The 27,971-nt window shown below is 40.5% G+C and overlaps 2 protein-coding genes and 1 long non-coding RNA gene across 5 annotated transcripts in view; all 3 read left to right on the top strand.

Moving 5' to 3' along the window:
• The window catches only part of LOC113662744 (zinc finger protein 271-like), a 208,692-nt gene extending 185,546 nt beyond the window's left edge, over window positions 1-23,146 (top strand). Inside the window, 2 exon segments of the mRNA XM_047814061.1 lie at window positions 15,612-16,617; window positions 21,864-23,146. Of these exon segments, the coding sequence (XP_047670017.1) occupies window positions 15,612-16,617; window positions 21,864-22,739 (1,882 nt within the window). The 3' untranslated portion in view covers window positions 22,740-23,146.
• LOC113662746 lies at window positions 3,963-4,645 on the top strand. Its single transcript, XR_003445324.2, has 3 exons — window positions 3,963-4,018; window positions 4,259-4,435; window positions 4,592-4,645. It is a non-coding gene; the product is annotated as an uncharacterized LOC113662746 (long non-coding RNA).
• On the top strand, window positions 13,241-26,877 carry LOC125138478 (zinc finger protein ZFP2-like). Of its 3 annotated transcripts, none has more exons than XM_047814040.1 (4): window positions 13,241-13,455; window positions 18,778-18,991; window positions 23,413-23,457; window positions 25,301-26,877. In XM_047814040.1, exon 4 carries the CDS (start codon window positions 25,393-25,395, stop codon window positions 26,509-26,511), a length of 1,119 nt encoding a protein of 372 aa, XP_047669996.1. In that variant the 5' UTR covers window positions 13,241-13,455; window positions 18,778-18,991; window positions 23,413-23,457; window positions 25,301-25,392; the 3' UTR covers window positions 26,512-26,877. The 3 variants fall into 3 exon arrangements, with proteins under 3 accessions (XP_047669996.1, XP_047669995.1, XP_047669997.1); XM_047814039.1 differs by having other exon boundaries at window positions 23,410-23,457; XM_047814041.1 differs by having other exon boundaries at window positions 18,775-18,991; window positions 23,410-23,457.
• Window positions 26,878-27,971: the final 1,094 nt, after the last annotated feature.

Here is a 27,971-nt window from a genome sequence, read left to right as displayed (position 1 = left end):
TTCTACATGATTTAAGGGCACAGTTTGAGGAATAAACAAATTTTAGTGTCAGGTGTAATTATGGGCTGAGGATCTTCATGTACATTTGAAACAGATGATAAACATCATGAAATTCAGACTGGCTTTAAATAAGAAGACAATTGTACATTGTCCACACTGCATTACTTTCTTTTCCTCATCCTGTAGGATTTTCTCTCTTTCTGTGATGCCAGATCTCATTAAAATCCCTGAGAAGTTAAACTGAAATGTTCTCCTGCTCCTCACAGTTGTACACTTGTTCACAGTGAAGATGAAACACACTGAAATCTTCCCTCTTTCTTTTTATTGACTCTATAAGCCAAGCACATGGTGCTATTCTCAGTCCCTGTGTAGTGACTGACATACAGAGACAGACACTAGGCACAGTGGGACGACAAATAAAACAAAAATCAAAACAAATGTGTAGCCAATGAAAAGAAAGGGGCGTGTCTTGTCGATATGGGCGGAGAGAGTGTTCAGTGCGCGTGTGTGACATTAGCAGAAAGCGGTTTTAACATTGACATGGAGGATAAAAACAAAGAAAGAAAGAGAAGAAAGACTTACGATAAGGCAAGAAGTAGGACGTGTTAATATAGGATCAGCTTTCCAGCGCTGGAGAGAACTGAAGGAGCAGGAAGTTGGCCACATATTCACAGGTTGGAGTTTCCCGAGTCAATAACTCCTAAGCTAAACGCTGTTACTACACAAATAACACCTCTTTTCTATCGTAGTGATGTAGAGAGGCAGCTACAACCGCGTTTTGTGTAGTAACAGCGTTTAGCTCAGGAGTTATCGACTCGGGAAACTCCGACCTGTGAATATGTGGCCGACTTTACTTAAGACGCCGAGGCGCTTTTTTCCTTCTCGATAGGTGAGTAACGTTGGTTTTGCTTTGTTACACAGAACTAATATATGCCTTTGTCCTTTACATGATTATGCTTATGTGTCATTTTTGCTTGTTTGTTTATCTACAATCGTATTGTTCTTCCCTTCAGTTATGATAAAGACACGTTTCTTTCTGTTAGTCGCCTGGGTTACGTATGTGTGGGTGGAGCTATCGATACAGGGGTGGGACCCATTTGGGTTAGGGGTGTGTTTGTTTTGGTGATTTTATATGTCAACATTGGCTTTCAAAAATTGGAGACCCTGTCGTTAACAACCATGTTACAGTCATCAGGCAAGTTAATTCCACCCTCCACAAAAATGGCCAAATGAAAGATGAACAATAGTACCTTTCAAGACAGGTGGGAGGCAGATTATCTGTTCACGAATATAAAGGACAGACCTGTTTGTCTTGTTTGCTAACGGAGCTAACGTGTAACGAAAGAATACAACATAAGAAGACACTACTCGAAAAGTTGGGTTTTCATTGAATGAAATTATTATTTTTGGTTGTTTTGTTGTTGGTTTTTGAAAAGATCCACTTCAAAAAGGAACTTAAAATGATAGTGAGAGGCATAATTTATTTTATTTATTTATTTATTTATTTATTTGTTTGTTTATTTATTTAAATAATAAATAATAAATGAACACCACTGATGTGTCTCTCACTCACTCACTCTCACTCATTTTCTAACACTTATCCGACTACCTTAGGTCACGGGGAGCCTGTGCCTATCTCAGGCGTCATCAGGCATCAAGGCAGGATACACCCTGGATGGAGTGTCAACCCATCACAGGGCACACACACACACTCATTCACACTGATGTGTCTTTTATTTAAAATTTAATTTCTCATGTGTTTGTGATATCAAGCTGTAACGTGTCTGTCTGTGTTTTCCCCTTGTTTCTGTCTGCCGTCTCTCCCTGATGTTAATTGTTTGCTCCGCCCACTCATTGCTCACCATGGACACTAATTACATTCCATCTCTTCCCCAGGTGTCTTGTCTTTGTCTCTAATCGTCTCTGCTTTGTGATTGGCTCCTGTCTACTATATTTACTCTGTCTGTTCACTTCCCTGTTGTTGGTCGTTGTTTATGGTTGTGTTGGTGTTTGGTCTGTGTCGTTCTCTGTTCCTGTTCAGTGTCCCGATCTGTTTTGCCTGCCTACTATTTGTTTGTGTTTTGTTTATTAAAACCTTAAACTGCATTTGGATCCTCACTTGCCTTTGTCCCACCGTGTCACACCGTGACACAAGCTCTGGTTGTTCCAAATCCTGTGTTTAAGCAAAACTAAAGTTTGTTTCCATATGAAAAAGGTTGAACATTACATATCAGTTAATTGCAGTTAATTTTTCAATAAATATTCAGTTTGGCCCGTGATTTTTTCTCAGCTTTATATTTTGACCCACTGTGAATTTGAGTTTGACATCCCTGCTCTACAGTGTTATCATTACATAATGTTTAATAGACAACAAAACTGATGTGTAAATAGTATCTGCTATTACTTCTATTACACTATCAAGAGTGAAGCTGCTCTCTGATGGACTGAAGAATCCACACTGTACACTGGAGATTCTGACACACACACACACACACACACAATACTACTCCTATTTACAGTGAGAACAATAAATACATTTCTCTGGTGTTATCTGTCCTCATGGAGCTGTTTCTGTTGTTCAATGGGAGCAAAACTATTCCTGAAAATGTTTGTAACACAAAGTAAAAGTGTGTACAATGTACACAGATCTGCACACTGAACACACTGTAATGAAGCAGTAATGGACAGTGTGTAAATGTGTAAATGTTCTCCAGCAGAACTTTCCCCAGAGCTGCTGAACACACTGTATGAACATCTCTCTGCTAGAAATAAAGAGACGTGTTTGTTCAGAGTGACGTCTCTGTTATTATCTTCTTAAAGAAAGTTAAATACATCGTCTCATATGAGCTGAGACACATGGATCTGTCCAAGAGCAGTCCAAGTTTATACACAGATGTTCATGTTATATTTGTATCCTGATATTAGAACCTTGTGTTTAGGTCCACACTTTATTTCTCACTGATGGAAACACCTCAATTCACTATCAGACAAATAAATCAAACACTTCATCATTTCTCTTCCAGTCTGTGGGCGTGTAATCTGACAGAGGAAAGCTGTAGAGTTCTGTCCTCAGTTCTCAGCTCAAACTCCTCCAGTCTGAGAGAACTGAACCTGAGTAACAATAAACTGAAGGATTCAGGAGTGAAGCTGCTCTCTGATGGGCTGAAGGATCCACACTGTACACTGGAGACACTGAGGTACACACACACACACACACACACACACACACACACACACACACACACACACACACAGAGTGTTTAAGCTGCTTTGTAAATGTATTTAGTGAAGGTGACTGATGGATAAACACTGAGAGTGAGATCCACATCCTGGGAGCAGCGACACTAAAAGCAGTTTGACTGAAGCTTCTTCTTATTAAAATTCACCTTAAGGAAGTCAGCATTTGTTGATGATAAATAAATATTTGAGATGATATTAAAATGATTGTGGATGTCACAGGTAACCAGTACAGTTCCTGTACAATAGGAATGATTTGGTTACTAACTGTAATGTATAAAGGGTTTTTTTTTGTGAAATACATAAAAGAGCGTTACATTAATCTAATCTAATTGGAATGATTTAATGTAGAAAAAGTTTTTTCTACAAAGTCTGTTTTTCTTATTTACATTAAAATGGACAAATTCTTTCAGTGTTTCTCAAATGATAAAATGTGACTTTAGAGATATTATTGATGTGAGGAACAAAGCTGAGGTCAGAGTCGACTATTACACCCAGATTTCTAACCTGTATTCCAGCTCATTGTGTTCAGGTAGACAATTTATTTCTCAATGATGGTAACATCTCATTTCACTATAAATCAAACACTTCATCATGTCTCTTCCAGTCTGTGTGAGTGTAATCTGACAGAGGAAAGCTGTAGAGTTCTGTCCTCAGTTCTCAGCTCAAACTCCTCCAGTCTGAGAGAACTGAACCTGAGTGTCAATAAACTGCAGGATTCAGGAGTGAAGCTGCTCTCTGATGGACTGAAGAATCCACACTGTACACTGGAGATACTGAGGTATACACACACACACACACACACACACACACACACACACACACACACACACAGTTTTAATAAACACTACAACATCCAGTTCTCCTCTGTGGTAACTGTAATTGTAGTGATCTGATATATTGTCATTGTTGTGTGTGTGAGATGGAGAGTAAATGTACTGTATATAAAGATTTTGTGTAGTTCATGTTTTCAATACTAAACCTGAGTGTGTTAAGTGTGAGAAGGTTTTCTTTCTTGCAGGATGTATGACTGCAGTATTACAGATGAAGGTTGTGCTGCTCTGGCTTCATCTCTGAGGTCAAACTCCTCATCACACGTGAGAAAACTGAATCTGTACAATAATAATCCAGGAGAATCAGGAGTGAAGCTGCTCTCTGGTCTACTGAAGGATCCACGCTGTAAACTGGAGACACTACAGTGAGTTACTGACTTACTGTCTCTTTACTGTATGATATTGTGTAATATTCACTGTGTGCTGTAAAATGTCACATCTAATGTGTGTATTTATGCTTCTGTTGTTCATAAGTAATGTGTTTAAATGTGTCAGTAATTCTGTCCTGTTGTGTTTTTCAGCATTAAGGATAAGACACTCACCAGGTCTGGTGTATGACAGGAGTCTCTCCTCAGACCTTTTTTTCCAGGATAAAGCAGTTATGGTGGTGAAGCGTTAGAACACGTCCCACATTTCCAGAAGTTTGGGAGCTGAATCATTCATATTCAGATGTAGAAGATCCATAACAATAACTGTGACTGATCACATCCTTTTATCCTCTCCGCTACAACTTCACACTTTAACATCTTTTACAATCCAAAGTCAAATCATTCAGCATCTACACACAACACAGAGATATCATCACATCATCACACTGATTACACAAATACACATCCATGTGTTACAGATGTTTATACATTATTTTTACCTCTTTAATTGGATCTCAAATTTGTTTCTCCACAGATGATTGACTCACAGTTTGTGATCTTGATTTATTTATTTTCCTTTAATAGTCTCTTCTTTTCAAACCCTTTTCACCAAAAACTTTTCAAATCTTTATTAAAATTCCTTTAAACATTAAAGAATCCACCATGGATGAGATAATATCAATCACAATGAAGTATATTATAGTAGATAAATAAATCTTGTTTTATCTCTCTGGCTGCTTGGGATGTAACTGAACATTAATATTGTTATAAATATTAATATAACTATTGCAATTCTTTTTAGAACAATTGTTTTACAACAGAATCAATTTATACTTACTTATTTTACTTTTCCTAAAAGGTGGTGGAAGGAAGTTAGCAATTTAATTTCAGCAAAGGGCGCAATGTATTATCTGTAGTATATGACATCATGTCAGTTTCAAGCTGGTGCGAGAAGTAAAACCATGGTGGAGGCAGAGGGTCAAACCTCTTTGAAGATTCATGCTGCACCTTCACAGTTTAAATATCAAGTTTGGAAACACTTTGGATTTTACACACTGCTGGAAAAACTGTGCTAGACATGACCAAAACTTTATGTAAACACTGTCATATACTGATTCCATATTGTGACAACTTGAGTGGCCAGCTGCTGGTCACCATCCAGAGTTGAATGTCGAGCTAAACACTAAACAATCTGCAGAAACCCAGCTGACACAGTGTCACAGAGTGCAATGCACATTTTTACTGCAAAAACATTCGTCCGTATAGCATTGTGGAAAATGCAGGCTTTCAATTAGTTATAGTATTGAATCGGCAGGTAAGTGTGCTGTATCTTTCTAGTACTGCTAACCAGGTACCCAGTTTAGTCCAGGTGAACAGATCAGGTCAAGTGTGTGACCATGAGAGTGGGTGGGTAAGTTTACATGTTGCATAAGTTAAAGTTTCCTAGTATTGACAGACGTTCCTTGGTTTTAGTGTAACCCGTGCGGCTCGCTTATGCGCAGCGTGACGTGCGGCTCGTGACACCGGGTATTAAAACTTGGTCTGCGTTGTGTTGCGTTGTGTTGTGTGATGCAAAGACAGACACGGGACAGCAGGCAGCCGATTCACTGGATCTCTTTACTGATTAACAGAGACAAATAAGCAGCCTCAGATTGAGTGGCCCTTATAACACTCTCTTCCATTGAATCACAGATCTGGGTGGAAGCGATCTTAACATGTTACCTAACGTTCTATTGAACCTCTCAGTTCCACCGTTCCCCATTGGGTGGTACGGGGAAGTTCTTGACTTGTCCACACCAGCAAGATCAAGGAGCTCTGCTATCAGCTCGCTCTCAAAACTTGCTCCCTAGTCAGAATGAATACGCTGGGGGAAGCCATAAACACAGAAGAAGCCATCCCAGAGTTTCTTTGCAACACTCTTAGCCGATTGGTTCTGGCATGGAAAAGCGTGAGCTAGCTTGGTGAAATGATCCGTGATTACCAAGACATCCACGGATTTATTGTGCCTATCCTCGGCGGCCCAGAAATCAATACAAACGAGCTCCAATGGAGCAGTAGTCTTGATGCTCTCCAAGGGTGCTCTCGCAGCTGGTTCTGGAGTTTTACTCAGGACACAACCGGTACAAGTCTTGACGTATTCACGTACATCACTTTCCATCCCAGGCCAATAAAACCTCTGGCTGGCTAACGACAGTGTACGTGGCTGGCCCTGGTGACCGGCCAAATCATGAACACCAGAAAGAGCTTCCTGTTTCAGGGATTCAGGCAGGACGAGCTGAATTCTCTTGTGCTTAGTGAGTGGGTCTTTGATGGCTCTGTACAGAATGCCATTGAGCAAAAAGAGTTTGTCCCACTGCTTTAAAATCCTCAATACACGCAGATCCTCATTCACACGCTCGCGCCTGGAAGGTCTGCGCTTCCTGCTGACATAGGAGGACACCCGTGAAATAACTGCATCATTGTGTTGCTGACTCTGCAATTCAGACAATGAAAAAGCATGGGTGACATCTTGACAGGCAGGAATTAAAGAGCTCATATGATCAGCTAGGGATGTTAATCTGGATACAGCACCTAAATTCCAATCACCACAAGACGACAAGACGGACGACACATCCTCAGCAGTCATAGAAACATCCACCAAAGAAGTGTGATCACGTTCAGTGCCAATTGTTTGTGGCTGGCACGTGAGATGGAATGTACTCTGTACAGAATCATCTTCCACACTGTGTACATGTTTCAACAGCTCTGAGTAAGGCTCGGTCAGAATTCGCTGACTCACCAGCTTGACAAACGGGTCACGACTGAACGCATCTGCCTCAACATTTAACCGTCCAGGGATGTACTTGATCTTAAAGTTGTACGGGGCAAGTTTTGAAACCCAGCGCTGCTCACACGCATCCAGTTTAGGTTTTGTCATGATGTACGTGAGCGGGTTATTATCGGTCCACACGGTGAACTCATGGCCTTTAAGCCAATGGCTGAACTTGTCACATACAGACCATTTCAAGGCCAAAAACTCCAGCCTGTGTGCAGGGTAATTGGCTTGGCTGTGGTTCAAAGACTTGCTGGCGAACACTATTGGACGTTCTTTGTCCTCGCCGGAAGAAACTGGAGAAAGCACTGCGCCAAGGCCATTCAATGATGCGTCAGTGCAGAGGATGAAGGGACCCTCAAAGTCAGGGTGGGCCAACACCACGCTCTTGACAAGGGCTCTCTTTAACTCCTCAAAGGCAACATTACAGTCAGGAGTCCAGTCTTGAGGGGTCAACTCCCGGAAAGTGACATTAGTATTACAACGACTGTTGCCTTTCACCAAACCTCTTTGACCAGCAGTCAACTTGAACAATGGCTTTGCGATTTGAGAGCAGCCAGGGATGAAGCTTTGGTAGTAAAGAACCATGCCCAGAAATGACCTAATTCTCTTTGGCGAAGGTGTGCTGCCATCCTCTTTCATCAAGTCTTTCTCCTGAAAGGCAGCAGTGACTGCAACCTTATCTTCATCCACTGAAACTCCTGAACCGCTGATCACATGGCCCAAAAACTTGATGGAACGCCTGATGAAGTGACACTTTTTTGGAACTTCAAATTACTAGCTCTCAACCATGCAAGCACCACTTCTAAGCGCCTCAATGCCTCGTCCTCAGAACGGGCGAAAACCAGCAAATCGTCGAGATAGCAAAGGAGGCTGGAAAAGTTAAGATCTCCAAATACGCTGAGCATCATGCGCATAAAGGATGCTGGACTGTTACACAGGCCCTGCGGGAGACGGTTATATTCATATAAACCCATGGGCGTTGTGAATGCTGTGTAATGCCGATCAGCTACATGGAGTAGGACATTATAGAATCCCGATGTTAAATCCATGGAGCTGAACAGAAGATTGCCACCAAGAGCAGCCAGGCAATCCGCCTGATGGGGCAAAGGATGAGCATCCTTTATAGTCTTTGCATTAAGCCAGCGAAAATCAGTGCAGACTCTTAACGAACCATCCTTCTTCCAAACCATTACCAAAGGAGATGCATACTCGCTAACTGACTTGCTGATAATGCCTTTTTCTTCCATTTCAGAGAGAACTACTCGCAACTTATGGTAGTGGGCAGGAGGGATTCGGCGGTAGGGCAGACGGAACTGACGTTCATCACATAAATGTATCCTGTGTACAAAGTCCTTCGCCTCTCCACAATCAAGTCTGTCTCTGGAGAAAACATCACAATAAGACACGATAACACTTGCCAACTTCTCCTTCCATAAGTCGGAGACTTCACACGCATTGATATTAATGTCATCCAAGCCGTACTCGTGCAATAACCTAATAGGATCGACAGATAGCACAGGCTTGGGGAAAGCTGTCTCAGGAACATCATGAGATCTGCACAGATTTTGTGAGACAGCAACATCCTCTACTGCCAAACAAGGAGACACATCAGCCAGCTTAGTATTGCGACGGAGAGTCATTGGGGACTGCGTGGGGTTCAAAATCTTCATCGGCACCCATCGATCACCCCACATAGGGCTCACCATGCGTCCCACAAGAACATGACGGGGTGCTGAACTTGAAGTAGTGGGTTCAACAATGACTGCGCTCCCTGGGGAAACAGGAACGTTAGCAGGAAGTTTTCCCCAGACCAAGTGTTCACATCTGGGAAGTAAGGTAACAGCTTGACAGAGCTTCACCGTGCCGGGCTTAACAGGCTGGCGAGGACCAGTCCAACGAGAAATACAGCTCAAAAGCTCAAGGAACTCTTCAGACTCAGGATTGCTGTTTTCACATGAAATTACTTCCCAGTACTTCTTTTCAGCTTTCATCTTCTTAAGCACGCATTTGATAACGTTACTGCCGATAATGAACTCATCTTTCTGTCCAGGCACTACTAAAGTAGGAGCGATAAACTTGAATCCATAGACTTCGATTTCCAGGTCATAAGTGCACTTAGGCTGAATAGTAAGACCACCACAGCCCACCAGGACCACGTTACCAGGAACTACTGAAGGTTGCGAAAGAACTCAACTTGCACGCAACTTGGATTCACTCTCCGTACTCAGGGTGCAAGCCATACTGTCGGAATCTAGCAAAAATTCAGTACAGACTGGCCACTGACAGTCACAGGAGCATAAAACAGTTCACTAGCTCCATCGATCCTCTGAGATCCCACATACAGCACCGTCTTATCAGGCGGCTGCAACTTGCAACTATTTACAAAAATCTCATGTAGGTCCGACTCATCTTTTAGGGGAAGTACATCACCACCCATGCTACCCCCTCCCACACATGGGCTATTTAGTTTAACTGAGTAGCAGAAGAACGTGGTTCAAAGCTTGACGTCTTTGGACAATCACTCTTAAAGTGTCCAGGCTTGAAGCAGTTACGCCAAAGCCTCTGCCGCATGCAATGAGTATGTGTAGTGTGCTCTTTAGACCGACATACTTTACATGTTGGGCCCACACTAGGCCTGGTGTCTGATGTTGTGACGTGACATCCAGGATTGGACGAGGACAGTGAGGCAGTGCAGAGAGACAGAACTTTATCCATCATGCCGACTAACTGCTGCATACTATCGTTAGGTGTAAAAGGGACAGCGTTGGGATTGACCTGACCATTTAAAACATGGTGACTGACCAGAGGGGGGCTCAAGCTGTTTAGCAGAACTCGATTCAGGATTGTCATGGACAGTCACAGTGTCCTGATGGCAGGCGAACACAGGTGAATAACGTTGGGTTCTAGCAGAAGTTCTTTTCAGGTTCCTGCGGTGACAATCTAGCCGCTCCTGAACCTCGGCAGCACTCCACTGTTCAGCAGGCTTGAACTGAAAAGACAAAGCAAGGCTAGGATCTGGACAGTGAGAGACAAACATCATAACAGCTTCAGCTGCAGGATCCTCAACACACTTGTTGCGCCACCGTAAACACTCATCAGCCACATCGATCGCTTTATTCAGCCGTATCCAGTAGTCCATTGGACTCTCGTCCACCTTAGGGAGCGTGTTGTAGAAGTCAGCCATAGGCATGTTTGAGTAAGTCAACTCACTGAAATTACGCTTCAGTATATCAAACACTGTGGCGGGGAGCACTGCAGTAGCCTGCCCAGGGAAGCTACGTAAGGACACTTTGACCACGTCCCTTGCATTTCCAGCCAATCTGCTCAAAATGAGATCAGAAGCAGTTTCATCAGTGCATTTCTTACTGTTCAAATAACTGTACATCATGTCCTCCCATTCGTGCACAGTAAATGAATCACTTCGATCACCCCTAAAGAATGGTGGAGGTGTCACATCATGTTGGACAATCACTTTCAATTTTGATGTATCAACAGAGTCATCTGAATGCTGTACATTTAACTTAGACTGCATTTGGTTGGGTTGTTGTGTTAAAGTAAGACTGGCCGAAATGCTCTCACCAATTTTCTGAGCTAAATCAGAAATAAAACCACCTAAGGACTCTGGAGTAAAAACATGATCAGTGTTTGAGCATACAAAAGGTGTGGAACAGGCAGTAGGGCCTACTGAGGCACCAATGGCTGAATCAGATGCATGTACCTGGTCAATATCTGCATTAAACAATGCCCTTCCACTCCCAAAACAATGAGGTGAGACAATTTTACAGGGCGACTAAACGCAGCCCCACTACCCCTTGCTGCTGGAAACATGGCGTTAGGGTGTTGCACAGAGCTAAAGTTATCTTGACTAACAGTGTCCTCAAACATGACTTAACTTGAAGAGTAAACACTAAGAGATATGCAAAAAAAATGGAATTAAACGCACTAAAAACACTGTATGAAGAAAATATATATATATGTATACTTTGCAGAAATGCATGTAACAAGGCCCTCTCAAGCGGTACAGTGTGACGTCTCACGAAGAGAAAAAAAAAAACTTGTGACAATCACAAAAAGCTCCGTTATAATGAGCATGCATCAGCGAACAGTTGCATACAGTTTGGGGAAGAAAAGAAGAAAAAGAAAAAAAAGTAACACGGAAAAAAAATGTTCAGTCACACGGAACAGTTCAAAACACATTAAAGTGTATATATCACGAGTGTATAGTCATTAACAGAAACAAAACAGTTCTCAACCATACCTCACAAAAAGCAACCGTTCAATTAAAGCCATCCTACTTGATGTGAGCAGCAGATACAGTGAACTGGTTGAACACAAGTGACGAGATGAAACGAGCTGCGGCGTCCGCGTCCAGTGAAACACTCCAGCGATTCAGCACAGCACACCCGTCGTCTGTTGAAGCAGCAACTCCGGTGATCGGAGAACAGCCGATCATGCGAAACCCAAAGGTTCACGGCACCACATGTAACCCGTGCGGCTCGCTTATGAGCAGCGTGACGTGCGGCTCGCGACACCGGGTATTAAAACTTGGTCTGCGTTGTGTTGCGTTGTGTTGTGTGATGCAAAGACAGACACGGGACAGCAGGCAGCCGATTCACTGGATCTCTTTACTGATTAACAGAGACAAATAAGCAGCCTCAGATTGAGTGGCCCTTATAACACTCTCTTCCATTGAATCACAGATCAAAAGGGGGCAGGGGAACATAAGAAAATAAGCATAGAATAATATACAGAAAACATACCTGATTAACAGAGACAAATAAGCAGCCTCAGATTGAGTGGCCCTTATAACACTCTATAAAACAAATGATGTACCTCTATTAGCATGTGCTGGTCTCACATAAAAAACAAATATACCTCAAAGAATGTAAAATGACGAAAATAATCCCAAGAATAAATAAAATAATACTTTACACATAAATTGGGGTGGAAATACCAATATACAAAATAATATTAAAATAAGGATTACGTTAAATTAACAGGATGACAAAAGAAACCTACCTCTTCCATTGAATCACAGATCAAAAGGGAAGAGGAGGAGTTAGGACAGGAAATTAGGTTATACCGTGACCACGCAACACTTAAAGAAGAAGCACACCTTTATCAGGTATCATAAAATGTACAAGAGAACAATTCTGTGTGAATTATAACAATATTTAGTTGTATACTTTGTATACCTGTTACATTAGCAGAATTATTGTCTACATGGGCGTCGGAACCATTATATGTGGGTGGGACAGGACCCACCCACTTTTTGAGACCAATAATATTGGACCCACCCACTTTTACCGTCTCTATTCAGCGCATATGGCGACGTTAGCGCAGCAGCGACAACCACAAACACAACAACAATAGCGGATGTTGCTTTACTGTTAATGCTCATGGCTTTTCGAACCTACACAGGCATCCAAACACGGCGAATAAAACGTGTACGTGCGGCTCCGTGTAAACTGTATAAACGGAGGTTGTAATCGATAAAGTACATAACGTTATTTTATCGTTAACACAGAAAAAAAGATAGCCTTAGCATGTAGCTACCTACTATCATGTGTGCTGATAATGTATCATATCGCGGTAAAGTAAAAGTGTATTAAACATTAGTATACTTAAAACCTTTTACGGGTCGAAGTGACCACTAGGGGATGACCCAGAAACAAGCTTCATTTCATCTTTAAAGCATCAAATCCTCTAAAAACACGAAAAAAACCTATTTACCTAGTAAAGTTTATAATCTCAATATTTTTTTAAGCCCACACACAAAGCATAATATGATTCACAGCCTTCATACTATTAGAAAAAAATTTTGACATGATTGGCTTCCCAGCCGTCTATCTCTGCAATACAAGCACCGATTGGCTCAAGTGAGGGCTTGTTTGATTCGTTATTTACTTCGGATGCTCATGTGATAATTTAGTTTATTTTCCCTTTGCTCACTGGTTCATGAGTATAATTGTCTTCCAGTAGGTGTCGCTGTGAGCGTCCCGGTCCTGTTCCCGTTCCTCCACACATTGACAGAAACAGAAGAAGACGTGCTGCAGTTTTTCTGATTGATGATCTGAGCTCTCCGACTCTACTAATCATCTTTACAGTAAAATATTTCTGACAGGGTTTTACCTCCACAGTTCCATCTGATCCGTTGTGGTGTATTTCAGGTGCTTAACTGTGTTCTGCTGGAAAGATCAAGGTAAGTTCAACTCGGCTAACAGTGGCTGTGTCCTAAATGCCTTTCTACTTCCTATGTTAGTGCACTACAGGGGAGATAATAGTGTGTTTACACACTCTGTAGTGCACATAGAGAGATAATAGTGTGTTTACACACTCTGTAGTGCACATAGAGAGATAATAGTGTGTTTACACACTCTGTAGTGCACATAGAGAGATAATAGTGTGTTTACACACTCTAGTGCACATAGAGAGATTATAGTGTGTTTATACACTCTGTAGTGCACATAGAGAGATAATAGTGTGTTTATACACTCTGTAGTGTACATAGAGAGATAATAGTGTGTTTGCACACTCTGTAGTGTACATAGAGAGATAATAGTGTGTTTATACACTCTGTAGTGTACATAGAGAGACAATAGTGTGTTTATACACTCTGTAGTGCACATAGAGAGACAATAGTGTGTTTATACACTCTGTAGTGTACATAGAGAGACAATAGTGTGTTTATACACTCTGTAGTGCACATAGAGAGATAATAGTGTGTTTACACACTCTGTAGTGCACATAGAGAGATAATAGTGTGTTTACACACTCTGCAGTGCACATAGAGAGATAATAGTGTGTTTACACACTCTGTAGTGTACATAGCGAGTCAATAGTGTGTTTACACACTGTAGTGCACATAGAGAGATAATAGTGTGTTTACACACACTGTAGTGCACAGAGAGATAATAGTGTGTTTATACACTCTGTAGTGCACATAGAGAGATAATAGTGTGTTTACACACTCTGTAGTGCATATAGAGAGATAATAATGTGTTTACACACTCTGTAGTGCATATAGAGAGATAATAGTGTGTTTACACACTCTGTAGTGCACATAGAGAGATAATAGTGTGTTTACACACTCTGTTGAGACCTACACAGAGATATAATAGTGTGTTTACACACTCTGTAGTGCACATAGAGAGATAATAGTGTGTTTACACACTCTGTTGAGACCTACACAGGAGAGATAATAGTGTGTTTACACACTCTGTGGTGCACTACACGGGAGACAATATTTTGTTTACACACTCTGTAGTGCACTACAAGGGAGATAATAGTGTGTTTACACACTCTGTAGTGCACATAAAGAGATAAGTGTGTTTACACACTCTGTAGTGACCTACACAGGTGACATAAGTGTGTTTGCGCACCACTCTACAGTCTCATAAGCTTCTACATGTTCAAGAATACAAACACCACTATTATCTTTCCTGTGTAGTGCACGTAAAGAGATAAGTGTGTTTACGTGCACTACACAGGAACGATAATAGTGGTGTTTGTATTCTTGAACATGTAGAAGCTTATGAGACTTCAAGAAGTTTGTTGTGATAAAGTGTTTGACAGCCATCTCTATACTGACATCTGGTGGACCATGAACATTATTACACCACTCGTGTGTCATAAAACAACTTCAGTAGAAAATGCTTGATGATTTGGTTTAAAAGCAAACATAAATATGTAAACACAAAAATATAATCTCATTGTCCTTGCACAAGAGATAAAGATGTTTGCCTTCATTCTGTGGAATAAACATTCTTGTATGTGTAAAGATTGGTAAAATATCCCTCCCAAGCACCTTGTACATGTGATACCATATTAGCAGTGGTTTACGATGAGGAGGGTTGGTCTGAAATAAACGTGTTCTCATCATCTCATCAATCGTCATTTGTGTTCATTCATTTTACTGATATATATGAAACCTGAAATATATGCAGAAATGCATTATTAAACCATCAACACTCCATCTGAAAAGGTGCTACTTTACTGGGCAAAAACCATTCCACTCTACAGGAAGTCGTCTTCTAGGTTTAATTAATAAAGAATTAATTAATTTAATTAGCAATATAATTTTTGTTAAAATTTTTGATTAGATTATTAAATTATTAACCATTTTTGCCTCTTTCTAATCCAGATCTAATTGGGTGGCTTCCTGTCATCTTCTACTCTCCATTTCCTATATGTCTTATGGTTTTCTTCAAGAACATTAAAATATCCGAATAGGATGAAGTCAAACAAGGTCAAATGTGAGAATATGGAACCTGCCGAGAGCTCCGGTAAGCTCCAAATATCATCTGGTACGTTCCCCACCAACACCTCTCATAGACAAGTGAAAAAATTTGTTCACCAGTGTTCTCAATGTGGGAAGAGTTTCAGTCAAATAAGTACGCTTAAAGAACACCAGCGGATTCACACAGGAGAGAAGCCATATCAGTGCTCACAGTGTGGGAAGAGCTTCAGTCAGAAGAGCAATCTCAAAAAACACCAGAGTATTCACGCTGGAGAGAAGATGTATCACTGTGCACTGTGTGGGAAGAACTTTACCAGTCAGAGTAATCTCCAGTGACACCAGCGCATCCACACAGGAGAGAAACCGTATCAGTGTCCACAGTGTGAGAAGAGTTTTATTGAGAGCGGCAGTCTTATAAAACACAAGCGGATTCACACCGGAGAGAAACCATATCACTGCTCACTGTGTGTGAAGAGTTTCACTAGCCAGAGTAATCTCCAGCAACACAAACGGATTCATACAGGAGATAAACCATATAACTGCTTAGAGTGTGGAAAACGTTTTAGACAAGGTACTGGTCTCCAAATCCACCAACGCATTCACACAGGCGATAAACCTTATTACTGTTTAGAGTGTGGGAAGAGTTTTAGGCAAGGAACGGCTCTCCAGATACACCAACGCATTCACACAGGGCAGAAGCCGTATCACTGCACAGAGTGTGGGAAGAGTTTTACCAGCCAGAGTAATCTCCAGCGTCACCAGCGTGTTCACACAGGAGAGAAGCCGTATCAGTGCTCAGACTGTGGGATGAGCTTTACACAAAGGTGTAATCTCCAACAACATGAGTATATACACACAGGAGATAAACCGTATCAGTGCCTAGAGTGTGGCAAGAGCTTTAATCGAGAGGACAGTCTGCAGTTACACCAACGTAGTCACACTGGAGAGAAACCGTATTACTGCTCAGACTGTGGGAAGAGGTTCAGTAACCAGAGTAATCTTCGAAAGCATCTACGCATTCACACGGGAGAGAAGCTGTATCAGTGTTCTGAGTGTGGGAAGACTTTTAGTAAACAGAGAATATTTCAGCAACACAAACACATTCACAAAGATGAGAGAAAAGACGTGCAAAAAAAAAAAAACAATGGGAATTGACAAGCCTTTCTGGTCGTTCTCCACTGACCTCTCGAGGCCTTACAACTACTGCTTACTGGATGGTTTTCATTCATTCAGTTCAATTATATTTATTTGTATCGCACTTTTAACAATTCACGTTGTCTCAAAGCAGCTTTACAGAAATATAGAAACAGAACTAAAAATATAATAATAATAATAATAATAATAATAATAATAATAATAATAATAATAATAATAATATGGAAAATAAAAAAAGTAATACATAAATTTACATTTTAAAATTGATTTAAAAATACTGGAGGTGAAGGTGGCAAGAAAAACTTCCTTAGAGGATATGAGGAAGAAACCTCAGGAACCAGACTCAGAAGTGAACCTCATCCTCATCTGGGTGACACTCTACAGTAAATAGTGTAAATTTAAATAATGTCCTTTCTAAAACAGTTTATAACAGTGCAGCCGAGAGCTCCTGAGGAACTAATGGGTCATCATAACCTCTGAGTTCAGCACAGACCTGATTGCTGATAAAGACCAGACCATACAGCTGACTGACACAACATTGGTTCAAGGCATGACAGTCTCCGGGTGGCTTCATACACAACAATCCCATGAGACACTGACTGAACATGCATTATTGGACCATTCTGGTTAAACTCTGAAAACTGTTTCCAGTACAAGGTCAGCAGTATCTGAAATACACAGACCAGCTAATCTGACATCAATAACCATGTAAAAATTCTCATTTTATTTGTCACACCATACATACAGTAGTAAAACATGCAATGCTTTTTCAGTGCTATAAAAATATTCTGATAAAAATAAGGCTCCACGTGTTCTCCAGGTTACGTACCCAAATGGCCTGTGGGACGAAGTTCCTCCTCGTTCTCCTGTGCTTGCTGCAAGAAGCGGAAGCACTTCCCTGATAACAAGGAGAAGACTCCATTGTTGGGATGGTTGATGTCCTTCACTGCCTTCCTGGTCTTAGTCCATCACTGCTTGCTGAAGAACGACTCCAGGTCATGGAGAACGGTGCAGATGTTCATGCTTAGTTGATCGCACCACCCTCTGGAAAGCTTACCTGTCCTGCTTGGTGATGTTCCCAAACCACGCGGTGCTGCTTCCAGTCACGATGTTCACAACAGTGCAGGTGTAAAAGGTCCTTAGCACCTGAGAGGGCAGTTTAAATTCTCTTACGTATCTGAGGTGTTAATGACTCTTCGAGGCCATAAATGCCATGGTGTTGATCTGACAGGACCATTAAAGGTTCTGTGTGATGTGAACAACTAAATAACGGAAACTACCCACTCTCTCCACTGGAGTCCCATTTATCGAAGTGGTCGGTAGCTCCTCTCCAGATTTGTGCTGAAGTCCACTATCAACTTCTTTGTCTTGCTTTTTTCTTATTTTAAAATCTTCTCTAGGATGGCCGTCTCTTCTGTGTTGTACATCAGGCCCATCACAACTGTGTTGTCAGCAAATGTGACAACGGAGGTAGAGTTATAAGAAGCCACACAGTCATATGTGTACAGTACTTACAGAAGGGGCTCAGAACACACCCCTGTGGGGCTGCAGTGCTGAGGATGAGATAAATTTATATAAATAGCTATAAAATAAACAATAATTTTTAAGTAAAATATATAAACCTTTACATATATTGTGTGATTTATAGCTATTTATACCATTTTATGTCACATGTATAAAGCTGCAGAGACAATAAACAGACACTGGGCCTTGTTTATCACTTGTTAAAGCTGTATATAAATGTTTGTCGTAAGCCTCACTGAGCAAAACATTTACACCAGATTTACAAAAGTGTTGGAAAAGTTGATTTCTTTGTACTTGCATGTTGATGAAAGACAATCACACAGAAATTACTGATATAACCTGATTACATTTATATTACCAGTAATAAGTGATTGATCGTTTGTGTTTTACATTAATTAATCTTCATGCCCATTTAAACACTCGGGAGCAACCGTAGGATTGTTTTTCTGACACAATAGGATTTCCTGTGTAGCCACTCCTAAGAAAGACGTTTTTTCTCTTGATCTGTCTAAGACCTGCAGATCTTATACTAATACCTGCTATCTGGGGATTTACTGTCAAAATAGCCTTATGTTATGGACATTATGAACTATAACGATCCAGTAGGTGTCGCTGTGAGCGTCTCGGTCCCGTTCCTCCACACATTGACAGAAACAGAAGAAGACGTGCTGCAGTTTTTCTGATTGCTGATCTGAGCTCTCCGACTCTACTAATCATCTTTACAGTAAAATATTTCTGACAGGGTTTTACCTCCACAGTTCCATCTGATCCGTTGTGGTGTATTTCAGGTGCTTAACTGTGTTCTGCTGGAAAGATCAAGGTAAGTTCAACTCGGCTAACAGTGGCTGTGTCCTAAATGCCTTTCTACTTCCTATGTTAGTGCACTACAGGGGAGATAATAGTGTGTTTACACACTCTGTAGTGCACATAGAGAGATAATAGTGTGTTTACACACTCTGTAGTGCACATAGAGAGATAATAGTGTGTTTACACACTCTGTAGTGCACATAGAGAGATAATAGTGTGTTTATACACTCTGTAGTGCACTATAGGGGAGATAATAGTGTGTTTACACACTCTGTAGTGCACATAGAGAGATAATAGTGTGTTTACACACTCTGTAGTGTACATAGAGAGATAATAGTGTGTTTACACACTCTGTAGTGCACATAGAGAGATAATAGTGTGTTTACACACTCTGTAGTGCACATAGAGAGATAATAGTGTGTTTATACACTCTGTAGTGCACTATAGGGGAGATAATAGTGTGTTTACACACTCTGTAGTGTACATAGAGAGATAATAGTGTGTTTACACACTCTGTAGTGTACATAGAGAGATAATAGTGTGTTTACACACTCTGTAGTGCACATAGAGAGATAATAGTGTGTTTACACACTCTGTAGTGCACATAGAGAGATAATAGTGTGTTTACACACTGTAGTGCACATAGAGAGATAATAGTGTGTTTACACACTCTGTAGTGCACATAGAGAGATAATAGTGTGTTTATACACTCTGTAGTGCACATAGAGAGATAATAGTGTGTTTATACACTCTGTAGTGCACATAGAGAGATAATAGTGTGTTTACACACTCTGTAGTGCACTACAGGGGAGATAATAGTGTGTTTACACACTCTGTAGTGTACATAGAGAGATAATAGTGTGTTTACACACTCTGTAGTGCACTACAGGGGAGATAATAGTGTGTTTACACACTCTGTAGCGCACATAGAGAGATTATAGTGCGTTTATACACTCTGTAGTGCACATAGAGAGATTATAGTGTGTTTATACACTCTGTAGTGCACATAGAGAGATTATAGTGCGTTTACACACTCTGTAGTGCACATAGAGAGATTATAGTGTGTTTACACACTCTGTAGTGCACATAGAGAGATTATAGTGTGTTTACACACTCTGTAGTGCACATAGAGAGATTATAGTGTGTTTACACACTCTGTAGAGCACATAGAGAGATAATAGTGTGTTTACACACTCTGTAGTGCACATAGAGAGATAATAGTGTGTTTACACACTCTGTAGTGCACATAGAGAGATAATAGTGTGTTTACACACTCTGTAGTGCACATAGAGAGATAATAGTGTGTTTATACACTCTGTAGTGCACATAGAGAGATAATAGTGTGTTTACACACTCTGTAGTGCACATAGAGAGATAATAGTGTGTTTATACACTCTGTAGTGCACATAGAGAGATAATAGTGTGTTTACACACTTTGTAGTGCACATAGAGAGATAATAGTGTGTTTACACACTCTGTAGTGCATATAGAGAGATGTGTCTTTATACGCTCTGTAGTGCACATAGAGAAATAATAGTGGTGTTTACACTCTTTGTAGTGCACATAGAGAGATAATACTGTGTTTACACGCTCTGTAGTGACCTACACAGGAGATATAATAGTGCTGTTTACACACTCTGTAGTGACCCACACAGGAGAGGTAATAGTGTGTTTAAAAACTCTGTAGTGCACTACAGGGGAGATAGTGCTGTTTACACAGTCAGGACTCTAATGTTTTTGGCTAATCATTGACTAAATATCAAATGTTCAACTTGAACTACATGTTGGTTTTACTAATAAGTGCTATGGGGTTTAGCAATGCTAGTCATTTAGTTTCAGAATGTAGGTTTATCGAGCTAAATATTTTTCTCCTCAGAATTCATCTCGCAAATATCGTAGTATGTCAAAAAATTATATAAAACAAGCAGTTTTCAGTACTACAGTGCAGTGGGTCTAATTAAAGGTTTCTGTTTTTTTACCGTTTGTCTTTAAGATTGCTTTGAGATTTAAATTAGTACCTCACAGTTTGTAAAAACTTTCTTTCTTTCTTGGAGCTATTGCTAGACAGTGAAAGCAATGAAATAAACCTTAAAAAAAATCCATTTTATTTTATGTGTTTAAGTAATTAGTTCAATTATTTAAGCACATTTTTCCAACCACCTGTGGCTCTTGGGTGTGAACATATAGACTTTATCTAATAGTTGAATCTGTCTCAATATGTTATATTACAAAGTTATTAGTGTTTGAGTCTTTACAGGTGTAGATATCGTGTGTGCTCTACTGTCTTTACTATAATCTTTAGTTGCTGCACCGAGTAACCATCTCTTTCTTTGGTGGATTTATTGGTGCAAGTCGCTATACACTATGAGCTATGAACACGAACATGGGGTGCTGCTGTCTTCTGTAGTGTCCCTTACATTAGTACCACAGAAAGACAGCTACTGGAACGACGTCTTCAGTGAACAGCAACTACATCAAATAAATCAGTCCTGAGGGCAATGACTCAGATTTATCAGGACTTTATCGATACTGCACCTTCTTTCACCTATTTTCCTTCCAGAACGCACCAGCTGTTTTCAGACAGGAAAAATGTGATGTAGCTCTAAAATTTCAGCTTCTTATGTGAAACACTGTGTTTTATTTGTTTTAAATATATTCAACCACTGACCATTTATCCCTCTTTCTGATCTAGACTCAAGTGTTGTCCCGCCTTCTGCTGTCTTTTTTCCACCTGTCCTCTTCCTATAAATTTACTTCTGCAAGAACAAAATAAGATGAAGGTAAATGAGATTAAACTTGAGAACCTGGAACCAACAGAGAGCTCCAGTAGTCTCCAATGGTCACCTGGTACTTTCCACACTGACACGTCTCAAGGACCACTACAGAAAGATGTTCACCAGTGCTCGCAATGTGGGAAACGTTTCAGTCAAAAGTGCAATCTCAAACAACACCAGCACATTCACACAGGAGAGAAGCCGTATCCATGCTCATACTGCGGGAAGAGATTCAGTCTGAAGAGTACTCTCAAACAACACCAGCGAACACACACAGGGGAGAAGCCATATCAGTGCTCAGACTGTGGGAAGAGTTTCACACAGACGACTCACCTCCAACAACACCTGCGCATTCACACTGGAGATAAACCATATCACTGCTTAGACTGTGGCAAGAGTTTTAGTCGAGTGGGAACCCTCCACATCCACCAGCGCCTTCACACTGGAGAGAGGCCTTATTACTGCTCACAGTGTGGGAAGTGTTTTAGCGAGAGAGGCACTCTGGTACAGCACGTACGAATTCATACAGGAGAGAAACCATATCACTGCTTACAGTGTGGGAAGAGCTTCGTGGGAAAAAGTAATCTCAAACAACACCTGCGCATTCACTCGGGAGAGAAGCCGTATCCGTGCTCATACTGTGGGAAGAGTTTTACACAGAGGGGTAATCTCCGTAAACACCTGCATATTCACACCGGCGATAAACCGTATCAGTGCTTAGAGTGTGGCAAGAGTTTTACACAAGGAACCGATCTCCAGCTACACCAACACATTCACACAGGGGAGAAGCCTTATTACTGTTCAGCATGTGGCAAGAGCTTTACCAGTTATAGTAATTTCCAACAACACCAGCGCATTCACACTGGAGAGAAGCCGTATCAGTGCTCCCAGTGTGGGAAGAGTTTTAGGACACAGAGAAACCTGCAGCGACACCAACAAGTGCACACGGCTGAGAATCAGGACGATTCCACAAAGACTGATAGCTAAATCGTTGAACGCTCGGCACTTATTTTGGGTCAAATGATATCTTTGAACTTTGGACATTCTGCTGGTGCATACGATGTATTCCCTTCTAGTTACTCTCATCTGACAGGATCATGCTTACGAAACTGAGTTATTCCAAAGCATTTTAAATTCACCCAATTAATGAGCTGATGATTTTACTATAATCTTGATGCATGACTATGTTGGATAGTATTTCTTCTTAAATTCTGAACCAGAGTGGTCACATAGCTGATGTAGAATTGTTAGCCATAAATCAAAAGAAATTGGATAACCTGTTAATTAAATAGTCTGATTTCTACCATATATGTGAATATTTATGTGGATGTCTGTGAATAAGGCGTTCTTGTACTGCGACAGTATGATCAGAGAAATAAAACGCGTCTTAATACGGTTGTAGTTTTCTTAAAAGGAAATATGAAAGGTTTGTTTTATGCTGAAATGTCTCATAATCCTATATAATGATTTTTGTTGAACATTTGACATTCAGGACTATGTTGAAGATTACAGTGAAAATCTTTAAGTTTCTGATTGATAGCTGCTTACACAATTATCAGACTCATATGTGCCACGTGTCTGTTCAAGTGTATTCTGTTGTTTAGTTTTCTTTTATTTTCCCTTTGCTCACTGGTTGATGGTTATAACTGTCCTCCAGTAGGTGTCGCTGTGAGCGTCTCGGTCCCGTTCCTCCACACATTGACAGGTTAGTTTCTCTCCTTGTTGGTGATTATTGTCTGGTGTTTTGTCACTGTGAGAGACGCCATGCTGAAGTCACGTGTACACACACACACACACACACACGGTACGCACGCATACATATACACACGCACACACACGCGCGAACATGCACACATATTTACACACACTTGTATACATACATATATGCACACGCGCGCGCGCACTTGCACACGCACACACACACATATATATACACACACTTGTATACATACATATACACACACACACGTGTACACATACATACCCACGCACACACATACAATCATACATACATACACAAATACACACACACACACCTTTCCAATAGATGATTAGCGACACAATTCACAAATTCCAAAACACTAAATGTTATACACAAAGTTTGTCACTGACTCAAAATCACTAACAGAAGCTACAGAAACTGTTCACAAATCGATTACATTACTTATTAATTCATTTTAATAACATTCATATAACACAAGCACTAAAAATCCTGCTTAACAGATATATTGTTCTCTTAAACAGCTCGTAGTATTCAGACCAGAACAAAAGTCTTTCTGATAAAAATCATTACATAGCGCATTCACAGGAAGGATGAACAAATCTGCCCTGAGCTTGGAGGTGAGACCCGTAATTACATCATCAGTGGGGTTAGAAAAAGGGTTCCGTATTTAGCTCTGCTGCTCTACAATACCTTGGAAGTGGTCCTGCATCTACAGCTTCAAAGCCCATCGTTGTACTGTCATGCGTTGGATCTTCATGGTTGCTTGTGTTTGTTTTGGATGTAAAACATTACTGCTTTTCCCTGTAGGGCTGGATTGAGTGGCTGTAATTACCAGCTGTGGGACCCTCATCATTATACAACCCAGTTACTTACTGTAAATATCACTTAACACTGAGTTGCATATACATATGCAATAACTGTACGGATCCAAACATCACTGAATTGTTGTATTGGCAATTTTTCATAGACAGGATTCATTTACAATAAACAGTCTTTACAGCTGTGGCTCAACTGGTTAAGGTTCTGGGCTGTTGATCAGAGGATCGGGGTTCAAGCCCCAGCACAGCCAAGCCTCCACTGTTGGGCCCTTGAGCAAGGCCCTCACCCCTCCCTTGCTCCAGGGGCGCTATCATAGCTGCCCCTGCACTCTGACCCCAACCTCCTCAGTTGGGATTTGTGAAGAAAAGAATCCCACTGTGCTGTATTGTATATGTGGTGATGATAAAGGCTTATATGCCCCACATTCTATCATTAAATCCTGGTTGGACTTTTAAACGATTCCTATTCATTTTTCAACTTTTTCTAGGAGCTGGAATTTAACATCTTAGCAAAGCAGAATGTAATCCAAATAACTTTGTGTTTTTCTGGAACAATGTTCCAGAATCTAACGTTAGAACATACAGTGAACACATAGTATAGTGAACATACAGTTAACACATAGTATAGTGAACATACAGTGAACACATAGTATAGTTAACACATAGTATAGTGAACATACAGTGAACATACAGTATAGTGAACATATAATATAGTGAACATACAGTGAACATATAGTATAGTGAACATATAGTGAACATATCATACAGTGAACATATAGTATAGTGAACATACACTGAACATATAGTATAGTGAACATACACTGAACATATAGTATAGTGAACATACAGTATAGTGAACATATAGAATGAAAGTTGCCAAGAACACATTAATCAGCTTACAGAAAATAAAAGCTCTTTGTTGTCTCTGAAGTTCATGTGAGTAAATTAATCTAAATGAATTATTCTTAAAAAGAAACTGTTGATTAATACTTTTTTTGTTGTTGTAGGTTTCTGATGTAACATCCTGGTGCAAGTCTTCTCCTGCGATCATCTTTGCTGCCTATTCTAAATTTAACTCTCAAGAAAGTCAAGAATTAGGATGACGACGGCTCAGAATCTAACACCTGTTAGAAGGTCCAGTAGACTTCAGACGTCTTCTGGGTCTTTCAGCTCATCAGTTATTGAGGTGTTGAAAGTTCATCAGTGCTCACATTGTGGAAGGCGCTTCACAAATAAGAGTAATCTTCGGCGACACGCACAAATTCACGCGGGAGAGGAAGCGTTGCAGTGTTTAGACTGTGGGAAGAGATTTTTTCAGAAGAATAGGTACCAAATACACCAACGCATTCATGCTGGGGAGAAACCGTATCAGTGTTTGTTCTGTGGGAAAGGTTTTACTCAGAACTACAAGTGCAAAGTACACATGCGCATTCATACAGGAGAAAAGCCGTACACCTGCACGGAATGTGGTACATGCTTTAAATACTTTACTTCGCTGCAAAAACACAAAAGCGTTCACACAGGAGAAAAACCGTATCAGTGTCTGGAGTGTAAAAAGAGCTTTTCACACAGGTGTAATCTCCTAATTCACCAGCGCATTCACACCGGAGAGAAACCGTATCACTGCTCAGAATTTGGGAAGGATTTTAGACAAAAGTGTCATTTCAAAATTCACCAACGTTCTCATACTGGAGAGAAACCGTTTAGCTGCTTGGTGTGTGGGAAGGGTTTTATATGCAGCACTCAGCTCCATGCTCATGAGTGTGTTCACACTAAACTGAAACCGTATCAGTGCCTGGAGTGTGACAAGTGTTTTTCATACAGCTATAATCTCCAGGAACACCAACGCGTTCACACAGGAGAAATGTATTCCTGCTCAGACTGTGGAAAAAAATTTACACTAAAGTCTAATCTCCAAACCCACCAACGCATTCATACTGGAGAGAAACCGTTTTGCTGCTTGCAGTGTGGGAAGAGGTGTAGAAGTAAGGGTCAGCTCAAACTACATATGCGCGTTCACACTGGACTGAAACCGCATCGGTGCACCGAGTGTGGGAAGTGTTTTTCACTCGGATATAATCTCAAGGTGCACCGACGCATTCACACCGGAGAGAAACCGTATCACTGCTCAGACTGCGGGAAGAGTTTTTTACAAAAGAGTGCTTTCCAAATTCACCAACGCTTTCACACTGGTGAGAAACTGAGAGAGTTACAGTAGACGCGAACACTTTAAGAAACACAAGAATGTTAACGAGGCTGGAAAGGCCATCAAAAAATGTTAACGTGGCTGGTCATCAAAAAAAAATATTTTGTAAATGTATACTGATATTGAACCTATTAAGACTGTTAGTTTTTTTTTTTTTCCAGTTTTTTATTTCTACCTTTTTATTTCTCCCCAGTGTCAAATCAGTGTTCTCACACATCTGACTAAATAAACACAGTGTAAACACTTCATATTCTGTCTCCCAGTACGAAAGTAAAAGCATGTGTTTATTTTCTGATATAAAGGGACAGTGTGACAGTATTTTTTATTTTTTTAATAACAAGATTTAATGCTTTTTTAAATAAACAGAAACCTTCTGGAGATTTTTTGTTTCGTGTCCTGCCTGCTCTTAAGAAAGCTCATCTGTCCCCAGGGATTTTAATAAGTTTCTACTGCTGCATCATCGAGAACAAGGGCGTCGATTTGGGTAGGGATATCCAGGGAACACTCAATTGTCCCTAGCAATAATTCGACCAAGCCTATATATATATTTATGCATAATCACTGATGTCCGTAAGAAAATATTCTTATAACAATAGTTTTATGCACAAAATACGGGGAATGTTGTCCCCACCAATGTCAAAATCAAACTTACGCCATTGATCGAGAACATCCTGACTAACTCGATCACTGTATGGTACGGAGGCTACACTGTGTGTGACCGTAAAGCCCTGTAAAGGGTGGTTAAAATCCCCAATGCATCACTGGCACCGAACTACCTGCCATTGAGCACCTTCACCACAGCAGATGTTTGTGCAGAGCTCACAACATCATCAAGGACTGTTCACATCCCAGTCATAAACTGTTTAACCTTCCATCAAGAAAAGAGAACCACTCTTTGCACTTCTGGTAGATGCTAAACTGCATTCCGTTGCTGTGTACCTGTGCTATGCAATGACAATAAAGTTATATCGATCTCGCTATACAGACTGTATACTCTTGTCCTGCCTACACTGAAAGGTATACAGTGTACATATACATATACCAAATACATTCGGTGTTTTACTGCTTCATCCTTCAGCATTCTGCCTGAAATGTGCCCACTTTAGCGAGCTAGCTAATTTAGGGAAGCTAGCAATGAATGTGGAGATGTTTACAGACACTTTAAGAAACACAAGCGGCTGATAATGAAAATACCCTGCTCTGGTCATCGGAAAAAGTATTTTAAGTCAAATATTTGAGCAAATTAGTTTAAAAAAATAAATCTGTACTAAACGTATATGTTAAGATGAGCTGAGTTGGCTAACTACAAAGAGATGATGATTATCATTATAACATCTCACCTGACACAGATCCTAACTGTCGATCAGACATCATGTGACACTCACTGAACACTATGTAGATTAATAAAGCTAGCCAGTCACTGCTTCTTAAAAAAATACACCAGAAATTGATTGGAGTTTAAAATCACTTTA

The sequence above is a fragment of the Tachysurus fulvidraco genome, chromosome 5 (genome assembly GCF_022655615.1).
Source record: "Tachysurus fulvidraco isolate hzauxx_2018 chromosome 5, HZAU_PFXX_2.0, whole genome shotgun sequence".
Classification (NCBI taxonomy): domain Eukaryota; kingdom Metazoa; phylum Chordata; class Actinopteri; order Siluriformes; family Bagridae; genus Tachysurus; species Tachysurus fulvidraco.
The sequence above is the reverse complement of the archived record's forward strand: the minus strand, read 5'-3'. Positions and strand labels throughout refer to the sequence as shown.